At 42.8% G+C, this 17,068-nt stretch overlaps 1 protein-coding gene across 2 annotated transcripts; it reads right to left on the bottom strand.

The window, feature by feature from the left end:
- Positions 1–3,078: 3,078 nt before the first annotated feature.
- LOC123373852 (tripartite motif-containing protein 54-like) lies at positions 3,079–11,937 on the bottom strand. Of its 2 annotated transcripts, XM_045023046.1 has the most exons (4): positions 11,664–11,937; positions 10,001–10,159; positions 7,539–7,709; positions 3,079–4,409 (listed from the first exon to the last, which is right to left on the bottom strand). In XM_045023046.1, the coding sequence occupies exons 1-4, from the start codon at positions 11,853–11,855 to the stop codon at positions 3,780–3,782; spliced, it is 1,152 nt and encodes a 383-aa protein (XP_044878981.1). In that variant the 5' UTR covers positions 11,856–11,937; the 3' UTR covers positions 3,079–3,779. The 2 variants fall into 2 exon arrangements, with proteins under 2 accessions (XP_044878981.1, XP_044878982.1); XM_045023047.1 differs by lacking the exon at positions 10,001–10,159 and having other exon boundaries at positions 11,664–11,936.
- Positions 11,938–17,068: the final 5,131 nt, after the last annotated feature.

Below are 17,068 nucleotides of genomic sequence, written 5' to 3'. Positions count from 1 at the left end.
AGAGGCAAGTATAAATATGCAAGCAAGAATCATGCTAGAGATAACGAGATTAGTTCAATCAGGGAGGATGAGGCCCTCCCTACACTAACACCGGAACAAATCAGCATGCCCTTAGAGCCCCGACCAGGGTTATTCTATCTACTACCCAAGATCCACAAACTCGGAAATCCTGGACACCCCATCATCTCGGGCACTGGCACTCTCACTGAAGGACTGTCTGGATATATGGACTCTCTACTCAGACCCTATGCCACCAGCACTCCCAGCTATCTCCATGACACCACTGATTTCCTGAGAAAACTACAATGCATTGGTGACCTTCCAGAAAACACCATCCTAGCCACCATGGATGTAGAGGCTCTCTACACAAACATCCCACACACAGATGGAATACAAGCTGTCAGGAACAGTATCTCTGATGATGCCACAGCACAACTGGTTGCTGAGCTCTGTGACTTTATCCTCACACACAACTATTTCAAATTTGATGACAATATGTACCTCCAGACCAGTGGCACCACTATTGGCACCCGCATGGCCCCACAATATGCCAACATTTTTATGGCTGACCTGGAACAACGCTTCCTCAGCTCTCGTTCACTCATGCCCCTTCTCCACCTATGCTACATTGATGACATCTTCGTCATCTGGACCCATGGGAAGGAGACTCTTGAAAAATTCCACCACGATTTCAACAGCTTCCACCCCACCATCAACCTCAGCCTGGACCAATCTACCCGGGAGGTCCACTTCCTAGACACCACAGTGCAAATAAGTGATGGCCACGTTACCACCACCCTATACCGAAAACCCACCGACCACTATGCCTACCTTCATGCCTCCAGCTTCCATCCCGGACACACCACATGATTCATTGTCTACAGCCAAGCACTGAGGTACAACTGCATCTGCTCCAACCCCTCAGACAGAGACCAACACCTACAAAATCTTCACCAAGCATTCTCAAAACTACAATACCCGCATGAGGAAATAAGGAAACAGATCAACAGAGCCAGATGTGTACCCAGAAGCCTCCTACTGCAAGACAAACCCAAGAAAGAAACCAACAGAACTCCACTGGCCATCACATACAGTCCCCAGCTAAAACCTCTCCAATGCATCATCAGGGATCTACAACCCATCCTGGACAATGATCCCTCACTTTCACAAGACTTGGGTGACAGGCCAGTCCTTGCCCACAGACAATCCGCCAACCTGAAGCATATTCTCACCAGTAACTACACACCACACCATAGTAACTCTAACTCAGGAACCAATCCATGCAACAAACCTTGATGCCAACTCTGCCCACATATCTACACCAGCGACACCATCACAGGACCTAACCCGATCAGCCACACCATCAACAGTTCGTTCACCTGCACGTCCACCAATGTAATATACGCCATCATATGCCAGCAATGCCCCTCTGCTATGTACATCGGCCAAACTAAACAGTCCCTAAGTAAAAGGATAAATGGACACAAATCAGATATTAGGAATGGCAATATACAAAAACCTGTAGGAGAACACTTCAATCTCCCTGGACATACAATAGCAGATTTAAAGGTAGCCATCCTGCAGCAAAAAAACTTCAGGACCAGACTTCAAAGAGAAACTGCTGGGCTTCAGTTCATCTGCAAATTTGACACCATCAACTCAGGATTAAACAAAGACTGTGAATGGCTAGCCAACTACAAAAGCAGTTTCTCCACTCTTGGTGTTCACACCTCAACTGCTAGAAGAGGGCCTCATCCTCCCTGATTGAACTAACCTCGTTGTCTCTAGCCTGATTCTTGCTTGCATATTTATACCTGCCTCTGGAAATTTCCACTACATGCATCCGACGAAGTGGGTATTCACCCATGAAAGTTCATGCTCCAATACGTCTGTTAGTCTAAAAGGTGCCACAGGACTCTTTGCTGCTTTTACAGATCCAGACTAACACGGCTACCTCTCTGATATTAGGACTAAAGAGTGCTCAGCCCTTTAACAGCTCCTGTGCAAGAAAAAAGTGACTGATGAAAAGACCACAGGAATTGGTGTTAGTCCTAATTTTGTTCACACTATATGACAATGACCTGCAGGAGGAAGGTGTACAACTTGTAGGTGATACAAAACTCAGAGCTTTGGTCAAAATACCAAAGAGGAGGAAGAGTGGTATCAAGTGGTATCAAGGGGTAGACATGGGAGGCAAAGCATCTCAAACTAATGAATATGGAGAAGATGTAAATTGGTGACTTGGAAAATGGCTCTGTTGTCATTGGTGACACTCAAGATAGTGATTGAGGAAGAAAAGGTGGTAGTGTGTATGAAGTTGAAATAATCTGTGGCAGCAGTTAGGAAACCAAGTGCAATAACTTTGAGACAATTGTATGCAAAATAGCTCCATGTTCATAAATCCCTCTCCTTAGAATTCATTCCACCCTTTTCTGCCACTCCCTCCCTTATGCCCATCCACTCATTTCACATAGAACTATAAAAGTGTAACAACTTTTGGACCCAGATCTTGCAAGCTGCTCTACATAGGTGGCACATCTAGGCCCAAAGGAAGATCCATGAGTTGCTTGTGGACACAGAGGTCTGACCATACAGAGCAGCATGCAGGAGTGAGGCCTTGGTCATTACCAGTTCTGGGCCTGATTTGAAATGGCATGCTACAGGGGAAGCCTTTATATACTACTATCAATCCCCTGACTCCTCCAGGCCTCTGCCCACACCAAATAGTGTTGTTTGAGCTTATTCTTTACTTGTTATAATTCTGTACTGTCTTTCGTGAATATCAACTGGTATTCCTGGGTTGGCTGTCTACAACTCTTGAAACCAAAGTGTGGGGAGGAGAGGGATTATTACAAATTACTCATATGAAGTTCTGAGACTTTTAGCCATATTTCAAAAGCATGTTTAGTGCAACAAGTGTCTGGGTACAAAATTCATGAGCCAATGGAAACCCAAGCTGATAAGTTCAATAATGTTTTGCTCACAGAAGACCCACGTAGACAGCAAGCAGGCATTACCTTGTCTATGAAGAATGCATATATTCTGATTTATTAATTAATGGAAGGAAAAAAGGGGGGAGTGGACATTGTACTCGGCAAATTAAATGTAAAAGCACACATGTTCATATACGTGTGGCTCTTGTATGCTCCAGCAGTGGAAAAGGACGATCAGAGAGAAATACACACTGCAGACTGCCATATATACAGTAGGCTAGTCTCTTTCTTTCTTTTCTGAGGCATACATTTGAAATAATGTTGACACTTCCTTCATGGAACACATTCATTTGCATGAATAGGTAAATTTATGAGGAATTCATTGTGCTTGGCCAAATATGGCTAGTTAGAATAAGTTTCCTAGGACTCAAACATAAGCATTAAACTTCTGTTTTTTTCTGAGTATCTGCAGTTCCCATTGTTTGCAGCTTGAGTTGTGGTTGCTCAGCACTTACAAAAATCAGGCCATAGTGAGAAATGTTATACACACTACAGTTTGCTGCACAGAATCTGTTTCTTTTGCTTAATTTTTCTAAATTACTCTTCTTGTAACTTATTCCACCTTCTTTTAGGTTGCTTTCCTACCATTGCCTTCCAAACAACGTTGTTCTGTGAAATAATAATGAGGCAGTAAGGCACACAAGAGGGTATGTGTCAATTCAACCTGTTTACATTTACCACTATTTTATTTTTTGGTTTGTAGGAAACATAGGCAGCATATATGATTGGCAAATTCCAACAAGTAAATTGCAGGTGATCAATTTTTTAAATATTTTACATTTTTGACTAATCTTTCAAGAATGAAGAATCAATGCTTGTACCTGGTGTACTGCTACAGTCAGGGCAAGATGCTTTTGTGAAAAGATCTTGCTCCTTGCTACCTGATTTCTCAAATAAGCCTAATACTCTTTTGCAGAAGGACTGATCAGGACTTTCACCTGAAAAAGCAAAAGCAGGGCATTCTGGCCTGCGTGCTTCATACAGGTCACTAGTAGTTGCAAGCATGTCATCTGATGTAGTAGAGATATAATCCTTGATGTTGATTCCTCTGATCAATTCTTCAAAATATCGTCGCACAGAAATTTTATACTTTGATGGATCCTGATACAATGACCTTCCTTCTATAAGTTTTTCCATCTTGCTCCTGAGTTTTTTATCCTCTTGAAGAAATTGTACTGAATTTGAATGTTGTTCCAAAAGAGTTTTCATTTGCTGATAAAGCTGCCTGGGGGCTTCAGTTTCACTCTCTACTAGGTGCAGTTTTTCTAATTTTGTTGAATAGTCCTTATGTAATTTTGTCTTCAGTTCTGCAATTCTGCACCTTATCCCTTTAAGTAAACTGATCCCAACTGTGTCAATCATCACCTTGGTGTCTGTAGTGCTGGATAGGAGTTCATTGATCAGCTTCTCTGTTTCCTGTTTAAAAAAAAGTTTATGCAGAGTTTCTTAGTAATGTCCACAAGTAGTTTTCAAAATAGTTAAAAGTGTGAGAAGTTATTTTAACTTTCAAAAATAATTTTGGATCTAGATATATATTTTAGGCCTTAAATTTTAAAGTGGCTTCAACTTTGCCTCCCATTTATGCTCAAAAGCAATTGTAGTTGTAAATAATTGCAATTTTCATTTTATAGCACTTTGCGTTCAGAGTTCTGCTAAGGTCAGGCAGGCCCTTAGGCCTTTTGTAGGGCAGGAAGAGTTTGCGGGCAAATAGTTTCCTGGCTGTATTGTGTACAACTCAGGGTCTTTAAGGCCAGAAGGGACCATCATGATCACCTACTCTAACCTCCTGCACATTGCAGGCCACGATACCTCACCCATCCATTCCTGCACTAGGTCCATAACCTGGCCGAGTTACTGAAGTCTCAAATCTTGATTTAAAGACTGCAAGTTTCAGAGCATCTAGTTCAAACCAGCAAGTGATATGTGCCCCATGCTGCAGAGGAAGGCAAAAGAAAAAATCCAAGAGTCTCTGACAATCTGACCTGGGGGGAAAATTCTTCCTGACCCCATATATGGCAATCCATAGACTCTGAACATGTGGGCAAGACCCGCCAGCCAGACACCAGGAAAAGAATTCTTTATAGTAACTCAGAGCCCTGCTCATCTAGAGTCCCATCTCTGGCCATCGGAGATATTTGCTAAAAGCAGTCACCAATGGTTCATATGCCATCATAGGTGACCTCATAAACCTCCCCCCGCATAAGCCTTATCAAGCTCAGTCCTGAAACAAGCTAGGTTTTTTGCCTTTAGTACTCCTTTTGGAAGCTGGTTCCAGAACTTTACTCCTCTGAGGGTTAGAAATCTTTGTCAAATTTCAAGCCTAAACTTGTTGATACCCAGTTTATATCCATTCTTGTGCCAGCATTGGCCATTAACTTAAATAACTCATCTTCATCCCTGGTGCTTATCCCTGTGATGTATTTATGGAGAGTAATCATATCATATCTCCCCTCAGCCTTCATTTTGTTAGGCTAAACAAGTCAAGCACCACACATTTCCTCTCTTAAGGCAGGTTCTCCATTCCTCTGATCATCCTAGTAGCCCTTCTTTACACATATTACTTTTTGAATTCCTCTTTCTTAAACTGGGAGACCAGAATTGCACACGGTATTCCAGATGAGGGCTCACCAGTGCCTTGTACAAAGGTAATAATGCTTCCCTAGCTCTACTGGAAATATCTTGCCTAATGCATCCTAGGATTGCATAAAACTTTTTCACTGCTGCATTGCATTGGTGGCTCATAGTCATCCTGTGATTGATCAATACACCCAGTCTTTCTTTTCCTCTGTCACTTCCAATTGGTAAGTCCCCATCTTCTAGCAAAAACTCTTGTTGTTAGTCCCTAAGTGGATGACCTTGCACTTTGTACTATTTAATTTCATCCCATTTCTATTACTCCAGTTTTCAAGGTCATCCAAATCTTCTTGTGTGACTCTCTATAACCCAGCCAAGTGGAGGTCAGGCATCCACAGAAGATTGAGAGCCTGGGAAGGAATAGGGTTAGCAAGCTCACATGACCCCAAATAACAAGGAACAATGTAAAGTCATCAAGGAAGCCTCCCATACCATTAATTCTTGGAAAATTGTCATCAAACTTTGCCAAATCACATACAATCTACATGCCTACCCTTCTCATGTTGACAATGAAAAAGCTAAAGATATTTTAGTCATTCTTTCACAGGCCCTTCAAGAAGGTTGGGGATCAGCTACACCAGTGCCAGATTTAGCTTGTGAGTGAAGTCACATGACAAATGGTCAGGTGACTAAGGGAATTTCTAGGAAAATAAGAGCAGCCTGCAGTTCAGCAAGAGGGAGTCAACTGTGAGGGACTCCAGGGAAAATAGCCTTTGGAGTCTGTGATTTATAAAAGACCAGGAGGGCTCAGGAGTATAGGACGTGTCCCTGGGAAGAAGCTGGGTGGGTTGAAGCTACTTGGGGAGAGACAGACTAATTGTTTAGCGCTCCCAGGGCCAGGAATCCAAAAGCTTGTGTCCAGTCAAGCAAGCAAGTATAAATGTAAAAGGCTGGCTTGGTTTCAGTTGAATGCAGTGTTACCTTTGTTCAGCCAAAGGAGAGGCTGGCCCTGCAAACAAGAAGAGTTCCAGACTACTGGTGATTCTATGTGTCCTGCAAATAACTAGGCTCAGAAAATGAAAGCACACTCTACTGTATGCACTAGCCAGGACTGCATATCCTCTTGGACCTGTAAATAAATCCCTTGCTTCAAGGTGCCACAGGTATCAGGTAGTATTCCCTGCCCCACACAGCATTATACATTTGGACTGGTGCCTGATGGCTTTTTTGCCTTTCTCTGAAATGTCAGATATTCGTCATTGCTGAAGTCAGGATACTGGGCTCGATAGTAGTGGTGTACAAACTGCAGGGTTAACTGTGGGCTGCACAAACCGAACCCTGCAGGGTCCATTCAGAGAATTTCCAACCCCTCCCTCAGAGTGTGCCCTGCCAGCTCTCCAGAGCCACTCACTCCTTCCAGACATGGGATCTATTGAATCTTGGGTGATTTGGGGTGGGGGCCTGGCTCCTATTTTCTCCTCCCAAAGGCCTTCAGGTGGACTGGGGGGCCTCTCCCAAACCTGCCCCACCAGGTAAAGACCATGGCCTCTGCTACCCCACTGAGATTATTCTGGAGGACAGGGTTGTAGTACCCCCTTTGCAAATAGCATCAGCCAAGCTGTGTGACTGTTCATGAGTCTGAGTTCTATGGTAATACTTAAACCTTTTCATCATCAAAGTGTTTGATAAGCATTGACTAATTAATCATCCTCACACGCCTGTGAGGTAAGCTTTATTAACCCCATTTTACCTATGGGGGAACTAAAGGCAAAGAGGTTATGTGATTTGGCAACATCACAGAAGAAGTCAAGAGTCAGGAATACAACTTAGTCTCATGCTCACACTACTAAACCACATCATTTTATATAACTTAATCCTTTCCTAAGGGCTATCTGCCTAAACTTGTATCAAACATCAGGTCATGTCATTCTGTTAATAAAACTGAAAGAAAGTGAGTCACTTGTACTATACCTTCCTAGCTTGTACTGTGCCTTCAGATTTCTGAAGCAACAAGTCTATATCTTTAATAAAAGTCATTTTTCTTGCTGTGTAAGCTTCAGACATTTTTGCAACACTGTGATGCTCGTGGTTTCCAAAGATCTTGCAGATTGCACAAATTGGTTCATCATCAGTCAGACACATCTGAGAAAAGAACACAGTCATTTTCTAGTACAGCCATGTATGCTTACACGTTGTCAGGTACGTAGCACACTGACCCAGGACATTAGGCTTAGTCTGCTAAGTAAATACTGGTGCAATTGTCGAAAACATGTTCAGAGTGAAGCTGAGATGGTTGTCTTCAAAAGGGCGAAATTCATGCTATAGCAACCTGCAGTTCCAATGGCATTCTCCAGTGGAACCTTAGTAATCCAAACTCTTCCAAGCAACACACATTAGATTTTCTACCCCAAAAGAAATACTATCTCCCCACTTCTTAAGAGTTCTTAAGAACAGATGCTGAAAGGAGGTTAATTGTTACTCAAGCTACCTTGCACTTTACGTTCAACAGGCATTTAGCAAGTACTATATATATATATATATATATATATAAAATTTAATATTTATATCACAGTAGTGTCCACCAATAATTAGGGATTGTAGTAAGTGTTGCACAAGCACATATGAAATCACAATCACTGCCCTGAAGACCTTATTGTCTAAGAAGACAAGTAATGTATAAAGTTTGGAGGGGGGAGATGCATACCATTTTATACACATTAGGTTTATAATTGTCAGGAAACAAAATTACAGTAAGAGATAAAGTTGAACTGTTCTCATTTGTCCATTGCGTCTTTATTAATTGGTTGATTTCTTATATGCATCATGGCAGAAATAGGTCTTACAGTTGGAAGAAAACAGTGATTTACAGATTTGTTCATGAAGAGTATTCCATGCCTGGAGGAAGGCACAGAACTGTCTGTGTGAGAAGTGGATGAGCGGGTGGATGAGAGTGGCTTCACTGGTGCAGTGACTTAGACTCATAGACTTAAGGTCAGAAGGGACCATTATGATCATCTAGTCTGACCTCCTGCACAACGCAGGTCACAGAATCTCACCCACCCACTCCTGTAACAAACCCCTAACCTATGTCTGAGTTATTGAAGTCCTCAAATCATGGTTTAAAGACCTCAAGGTGCAGGGAATCCGTGCCCCATGCTGCAGAGGAAGGCGAAGAACCAGCAGACAAGCAGGGAGAGGCAGATTTATAAGGGCTTGGAGTATGAGGATAAGAAACTTGAACTAGATGCTGAGAAATAGGAAGCCAGTGGAAGGTTTCAAAGTGGTGGTGTGGCTCTTTAAAATTAAATGGACAATGTACCTCTGCTGAAGAGTTTTTCCTTGTTTTTCAGGTTCATTCAGTTACTCATTCTCAAACTACAGTAATTTTTAGTGGGTCTCCCAGATGTTGGAGTGAGTGAGGTTTTAGTGTCTCTTGAATTAAATGATTTAGTAATGTCTAATGTAATGTTGTTGCAGGAGTGACCGTTGTTATTTGTTGTTGGGCCATTGAGAAGGGGTGAGAGGTCTAGTGGCCTGACCACTAGAATGAGAGCTAGGAAATCCTGAGACATTGACTTCAGTGCAACTACTCATGTGCTTCTAGCTAGGCACGTTTATATAACCAGGGGCGGCTCCAGGCACCAGCACGCCATGCGCGTGCCTGGGGTGGCAAGCCACGGGGGGCGCTCTGCTGGTCGCTGCGAGGGCGGCAGGCAGGTTGCCTTCGGCGGCATGCCTGCGGAGGGTCCGCTGGTCCCGCAGCTTCGGTGGACCTCCCGCAGGCGTGCCGCCGAATCCACGAGACCAGGGACCTCCCGCAGGCAAGCTGCCGAAGGCAGCCTGTCTGCCGTGCTTGGGACAGCAAAATACCTAGAGCCGCCCCTGTATGTAACATTCTGAGTTGTGGCCTCTGTGAGTAGCAATCAATATGATTGCCTGTGGAATAAAGCACTACTCAATGTGACTACAGGTAGCAAAACTCTGGCCCTAATTAGTGAATCACTTAATCTTTGTGCAGTGCTTTGAAAATGTAAAGCACTAATTAATAATGACCTGTTATATAATTATGTTTTGTTTTTGCAGGGTGAATCTGATTTTATTAATTTCATTAGGAGGCTGGTAGTTCTTCCAACTGCAAACCACCAACTAGACTCCTCATCTAGATGTAAGTAATCCATTTGGGAAAGAAGCAATTCAAATGGTAGGATTTGCCCTTTACTTATGTTTTTATAGTCTAAAATTCAAATGATGTGGTTTATTTGTCGCTGAACATGATATAAAGGACTAGCTTGTCTAGAATATGACCATTCCACTATAATACCCAACCAATAGAATTCATTTTGAGTAAGTGAATACTGAACACTTACTTACAGGACAGATTTGGTGTGCAAATAACTAAATAAAGGAAAAATAAGAAATATGTAAATGTATACCAAATTCATATTTTCCCCATGTTCTTCACATATTTGGGACAGCTGGTTTTGCTCCTGGGCACGAATGTTTTCAAGTTCATCCTTAAATTTTTCCAATATACTTTCAACCAGAATATTTCTCGGTAATCCAATTATTCCTCTGCCCCTCAAATATATGACCTAAAAGTGAGAAAAACTGTTACATACTATTTGAGAGACGCAGGAGACACTTTGCTTCTTTGATAGTTTCATAGCTGTGTAATGTAGAAACAGTGCATCGGCATTCTTCACTTGTGGTTTATATTAATTTGATCTTGTACTGAAATACAGTACTGCAGCTAAGTGATCTAGACAGCAATTTCCTCCTAATGTATAACTTATAAATCTAAGGCTCATCAGTATCAGTGGTCCAAATTCTGCCTTTGAATAAGTGTGTGCAAAACCCACATTTGGAACCAAAAGGAACTGAGTGTGTGCTCTCACATACAGAATTTAGACCCTTGTATTTAAGCAGAGACCCTCACATGGCTTCTGTTAATAGTTAAAGAAAAAACCCTCATTCAGAGCTAAATCCTGAGGTTCCAGTCCAGGAGCTCTTACTCATTTAAATCAATTGGATTCATTCATATGAATAAGAGCTGCAGGACCGACTCCTCCATTCTTACTTGGGGAAAACATCATTGACGTCAATGGGAGTTTTGCTCCAGTAAAAACTATGTAAAAACCTAGGATCAGATTTTGTCACCATTTCTCACATCGAGTAGCACCACTTGAGAAGTAAAGTATTGCTCCATGTGAATAATGGTAGCAGATTCTGACTCTAAAAGAAGGACTTCAATTAACTTGCTAAAGTCTATAAAACCACAGGAGTATTATGCTAGGGTACGTCTACACTTACCTGCCGGTTCGACGCGGAGAGTTCGACTTTTTGGAGTTCGAACTATCGCGTCTGATCTAGACGCGATAGTTCGAACTCCGGAAGCGCCGCGGTCGACTCCGGTACTCCACCTTGGCAGAAGGAGTTGGCGGAGTCGACGGGGGAGCCGCGGAGTTCGACCCCGCCGCGTGTGGACGGGTGAGTTGTTCGAATTAGGGTACTTCGAATTCAGCTACGCTATTCACGTAGCTGAATTTGCGTACCCTAATTCGAACCCCCTTCTTAGTGTAGACCAGGCCCTAGTTACATTCTAAATTAATGCAAGAGAAGGAATTAATTTACATGTGATATAAGCACAAGTCCTGTAGATTTTGAAAAAAACAGTCAAGGAAACATGCTGTTTGATTAAAATACATGGAGATGTTTAGTTTAAGACTGATATTTTATAGCAAGTATTCCAGCATATCCTTGTTCCATGTCTTTCCTTTTAAAACATGTTTGCCAACAATTTAAGCGACATTTCTGAAAGAATTTAAGAATTGTCCTGGCAGGTTCTTGTGATTGGATCAGGATAGAACATTACATGCTTGGACCTATAGCCTCCCTGGGCTGCACCATTTTTAATAGATGTCAGGGAAGTCACAACCATCTGTTCTATTTTATTAAATTAAATTAGGTATGGCCTCAGGCTCCTTGCAAGCTGGCAATGTGCCCCTTCAGTTGGGAAAAGTTTGGGCAGACCCTTGTCATGCAAATAAAGAGAAGAGCTCTGACTACAGAGAAGAATAAATGAGCATCTCTACTTACTTTCCTGCACATAGGACAGCAGAACTGGCCATTAACATGACTGCAGTTTTGGCGGATGAGGATCTTTTCCAGGCATTGCTTGCAGAAGTTGTGAGCACAAGTTAGGACCAGCACTGGTGGAGTGAACAGCTCCAAGCACACTGGGCAGGAAAGCGCCTCTCCCAAAGCCTCCATGGTACTGCTGCACCTCATGAGGAAAGCCTTCTAAGATACCAGCTGCAGCTACCTCTTTCTTCGAGTAGCTGGTCACCATCTAGGTTCTAGAATAACTCTGAAACCTCTGTGACAGCAGCTCCATGGCGACAAGCATCAACAATCTGTGCAACCATTGCAGGATCATGCTCCTCCAGGTTTCTGGAACAGTTGAGGGGGCAGACAACCAGTCCCAGATGTCTCCTTTGGGACAGTGATGTTTAGCTGAGACTCTCAGATCTTTGATTACCCCAAGCACATATATTGTCACTGAAGCACCCCTCATGTTCTCATTTCTCTTGGAATGCTCAAGTCTGTCTTGATTTAAGTCTACAGGTGGTGAAACAGGGTAGGGGAGGACAGCACACAATACTCCAAATTTAACAGATTTGCATCCAGATGTTTCTATTAAAACAAGTTCCTTCTGATTTTTAATTCAGATTTCTCTCCCCTTTCCTTTCTTTGATCCATCTCTGTTAAATTTTCCTTTAGCTAGCATTAGAAGCTGCTTGGTGAGTCTCTAACTTTCATTTCACCTAGCTTACTTTGTAATAGTGAATTTATTTAAAATGCATTTTTAAGAAAATTGAATAATTTATAATACTGAAAGCTAGCAACCTCTTTTTAAGGAACATGCATATTACAATACTCCCTATTGTGTGGTCGTATACTGGCAGATCTGGGACTTTAATTGAAGCCTTTATGGGCATAATCATGTTGGCCTCTAACAGGCAAAACTCTTGCTACAGGAATCTTTCACATACAGTACAGTAGTTAGGAAATTAGAGTGAATTGAAAAAATGACCAAAGGAACTTAAGGTAGTTGTACCATCCTCTTTATTACAGTTTTCTGTATCTGTGTATGTGCTGAGACTGCATCCATGGAGCAGTTTTGTTTTTAAACATAAAGTCAGTTAACCTCCCATAATACAAAATGCCTTAATAGCTTATCAATGTTTTCTAGTAAATGGAACAGGGGTGTGAAAGTCAGGACTTGGGTTCAATTCCCACCTGTAACGGTCTTCCTGTAGGTCCCTTTCAATCACTCCACCACTGTTAAATTGGGGACAATAGTAGTTACTCCTTCAGAAAGGTGTTGTGTGGCTTACTTAATGTTTGGCACTCTGAGATCCCTGGATGAAGGTATCAGAAAGCGTTAACTACAAGTGTTGCTTTAATGTCTGACGTTTAATGCTTTTCACAGTTATTGCTATATCAAAGTCTTCATATGTCTGTACAGTATATAGTTGGGTAAGAAAGATGTATAGGGCCAGATTTTTAATGGCATAGATGTTCCTAAAGATGCAGATAGGCACCTAGGCACTTCTGAAAATCCCACTAGGTGCCTAAGTGCATCTTTAGGTACCTGAACGCTAAAAATCTGACCCATAATGCCTTTCTTCAGAGGGTGTCAAAGTGCTTCACCTACAAAGTACAGAGTAGGTGGCTTAAAATATTATCCCCACTCTATCACTGAGGCAGAGATTTTAAGTAATTTATCTACATCATAATCAATCAGTGGCAGAACCACAAAAAGAACCTAATTCTCCTGACTCTCAATCTCCTCCTGTAACGGTCTCCTTAGTAGTACATATTATTCCTTACACAATAAACCACCTCCATGGCTGAATGCAGACAAACAACAGAAACCGGGAGTCAGTATGGTCTGAGAAGCAGAACTGAGAATTCTCAGTGTATTTAAAAAAAAAAAAGGCATCTGCCACTTGAGCTAAAGGAGAATTACCTTCAGCTCTCTCTAATGTTTGGGCTTTTATTCTCTTCTGAGCTAGTCCCTAGAGAGGGCAAAATAACCACAAACACTTGGGCAGACCAGGCCAGGCAGGGACGTACACATACATAGGGACGTACACGTACACATACATAGGGACGTACACGTACACAATGCACGTATAGTGCATTGCCCTTTATGAGAGTTAACATGGCAAATGAGCCACACCTTTTATTATGACATTTCCTAGGCCAAGCCCAGCTATTGGGACACTGAGCTCAAGTCAGTGCTCAACCTGGCCTCAGAGAGAACTGCCTGGTACTATGCTGTATTGCAGCTATTCTGGAAATTCCTGCTTTCTTGGACTTGAGATCTGGCTTTCAGGCCTCAGGGAGAAGTGCATTTTCTCATGTAGCCAACATCATAGAATTGTGTAAGTTCAATATGAATTGACCATAAGGTGGGGTCTCAGTCTAGTTAATGTGTGTTTCAAGTGTTTTTTCCCTGCCTTTCTGAAACAAGACTATTCCCCTGGGAAATAAGAGGAATAAATAAAAGGTGGCAGGTTAGGAAATTGAGAATGTGCACTGGGATGTTAAGTCTGAATGTAGTATAGCTGGAATTTTCTAGTCATTTATTCCCAAACTTTGTTAAATACAAAATCCTCTGTCTTTAATTAAAGCCCTTCTCTTTGGCTTTAAGGCATGGCCCATGTGATGGGGCTGTGCTGCAGCTGGAATCCCAGGGGGAATTTTGGCTAACTCAGGTTTTGGGGGTTAAATTAGGGAGACAGGACTCCTGGGTTCCATTCTCACTTCAACTATTAATTTGCTGTGGTTCTTGGGCAAGCCTCTTACATTAATTGTGCCTCAGCTTATTCACCTTTAAAATGCAGGTAATGCTAAGCTACCTGACCAGGGTTTGGATGACTGAATTATTGTTTGGCACCTTGAGATACTTGGTGTGAGGGGTTGGGTCACAGAAACCCTCCTCTTGGGACTGCCACCTGATGTGCTGAGACTACCTTTGAGCCTGTTTTCCCTGGCAGCTTGGGACTTCAGTACAACATAACATATGGAGATATACCTATCTCATAGAGCTGGAAGGGACCTTGAAAGGTCATCAGGTCCAGCCCCCGCCTTCACTAGTAGGGACCAAATACTGATTTTGCCCTAGATCCCTAAGTGGCCCCCTTAAGGATTGAACTCATAACCTTGGGCTTAACAGGCCAATGCTCAAACCACTGAGCTATCCCTCAGTACCTTGCCTTGTTTGAGCCAGACACACTTGCCTGCTGCCAACATCCAACTCTGAACCACATCCCCCACAAGCTGCAGGCTTAACTGAAAACAGCTTAAAAAGTGCTCCTGTCTCCAGCACTCAGATGCCCAGCTCCCAATGGGTCCAAACCCCAAATAAATCCATTTTACCCTGTATAAAGCTTAAACAGGGTAAACTCATAAATTGTTCACTCTCTATAACACTGATAGAGAGAGATGCACAGCTGTTCCCCACCCCCATCCCAGGTATTAATACATACTCTGGGTTAATTAATAAATAAAAAGTGATTTTATTAAATACAAAAAGTAGGATTTAAGTGGTTCCAAGTAATAACAGGCAGAACAAAGTAAATTACCAAGCAAAATAAAATTTAACACGCAAGTCTAAGTCTAATACAGTAAAAACTAAATGCAGGTAAATCTCACCCTCAGAGATGTTCCAATAAGCATCTTTTACAGACTAGACTTCCGCCTAGTCTGCATCTAGCAATCACTCACACCCCTGTAGTTATTGTCCTTTGTTCCAGTTTCTTTCAGGCATCTCCTTGTGGAGGAGAGGCTATCTTTTGCACCAGCTGAAGACAAAATGAAGGGGTTTCCATGGAGGCTTATATAGTCTTTCCCTTGTGGGTGGAAACCCTTTCCCCTCTCCTATGCAGAATCCAGCCCCAAGATGGAGGTTTGGAGTCACATGGACAAGTCACATGTCCATGCATGACTCTGTTCCTTACAGGCCAACGCCACATTCCCAGGAAAGCTCAGGTGTGGACTGGCGTCTCTCAAAGTTCATTGTTAGCTTAAGTGTTTCTTGATTGGGCACTTACTGAGAATAGTCTTTTCTCAAGAAGCTGACCAACTGCTTCACTGAGGCTACTTAAAATCAAACAAATAAGAACATAAGAACAGCTGTACCGGGTCAGACCAAAGGTCCATCTAGCTCAGTATCTGTCTACCGACAGTGGCCAATGCCAGGTGCCCCAGAGGGAGTGAACCTAACAGGCAATGATCAAGTGATCTCTCTCCTGCCATCAATCTCCATCCTCTGACGAACAGAGGCTAGGGACACCATTCTTACCCATCCTGGCTAATAGCCATTTATGGACTTAGCCACCATGAATTTATCCAGTTCCCTTTTAAACATTGTTATAGTCCTAGCCTTCACAACCTCCTCAGGTAAGGAGTTCCACAAGTTGACTGTGTGCTGCGTGAAGAAGAACTTCCTTTTATTTGTTTTAAACCTGCTGCCTATTAATTTCATTTGGTCCCCTAGTTCTTGTATTATGGGAATAAGTAAATAACTTTTCCTTATCCACTTTCTCAACATCACTCATGATTTTATATACCTCTATCATATCCCCCCTTAGTCTTCTCTTTTCCAAGCTGAAGAGTCCTAGCCTCTTTAATCTTTCCTTGTATGGGACCCTCTCCAAACCCCTAATCATTTTAGTTGCCCTTTTCTGAACCTTTTCTAGTGCTAGAATATCTTTTTTGAGGTGAGGAGCCAATATTCATAACTTTGAATACAAAAATGATATATGCATACAAATAGGATTAATATATCCAGTAGATCATAACCTTTGCAGAGATATGTTACTTGGCATATCTAGCATAAAACACATTCCAGTTATGTCATATTTACACTCATAAGCATATTTCTATAAAACATTATTGGGTGCAACATCACACTTAGACACAAGTTGTTATGTCATGGCCTAATACAAATCCTACTGCAATCAATGGAGAGACCCTACAGCAGGGGTGGGCAAACTACGACCCGCGGGCCGCATCTGGCCCACCAGCTGCTTTAATCCAACCTTTGAGCTCCCTCTGGGGAGTGTGCTCTGGGGCTTGCCGCCCTCCAGTTCTTCAGCCAGGGAGCAGGATTGGGAGCCGCTCCACACAGCTCCTGGAAACAGCAGCATGTCCTCCCTCTGGCTCCTACGCATAGGGGCAGCCCCCTGCTGGCTGACAGCTCCGCACACTGCCCCTGCCCCAAGCACCACCCCTGCAGCTCCCATTGGCCAGGAACTGTGGCCAATGGGAGCTGCAGGGGCGGCACCTGCAGATGGGGCAGCACGCAGCAGAGCCGCCTGGCCACACCTCTGTGTAGGAGCTGGAGGGGGAACATGCCGCTGCTTCCGGGAGCTGCTTGAGGTAAGCACTGCCCAGAGCCTGAACTCTTGAGCCACTCCCCCATGCCCCAA

Source organism: Mauremys mutica, chromosome 7 (genome assembly GCF_020497125.1).
Source record: "Mauremys mutica isolate MM-2020 ecotype Southern chromosome 7, ASM2049712v1, whole genome shotgun sequence".
NCBI lineage: Eukaryota > Metazoa > Chordata > Testudines > Geoemydidae > Mauremys > Mauremys mutica.
The sequence above is the reverse complement of the archived record's forward strand: the minus strand, read 5'-3'. Positions and strand labels throughout refer to the sequence as shown.

Bases quoted from the DNA above. Each gene is read 5' to 3' on its own strand.
- LOC123373852 (XM_045023046.1), bottom strand. From the start codon at position 11,855: ATGAGGTGCAGCAGTACCATGGAGGCTTTGGGAGAGGCGCTTTCCTGC. The intron at 10,160-11,663 runs GTAAGTAGAGAT...TCTCACTTTTAG, and splicing joins GCTGTCCTATGTGCAGGAAA to GTCATATATTTGAGGGGCAG. The intron at 4,410-7,538 runs GTATAGTACAAG...TTTTTTAAACAG, and splicing joins GCACAGTACAAGCTAGGAAG to GAAACAGAGAAGCTGATCAA.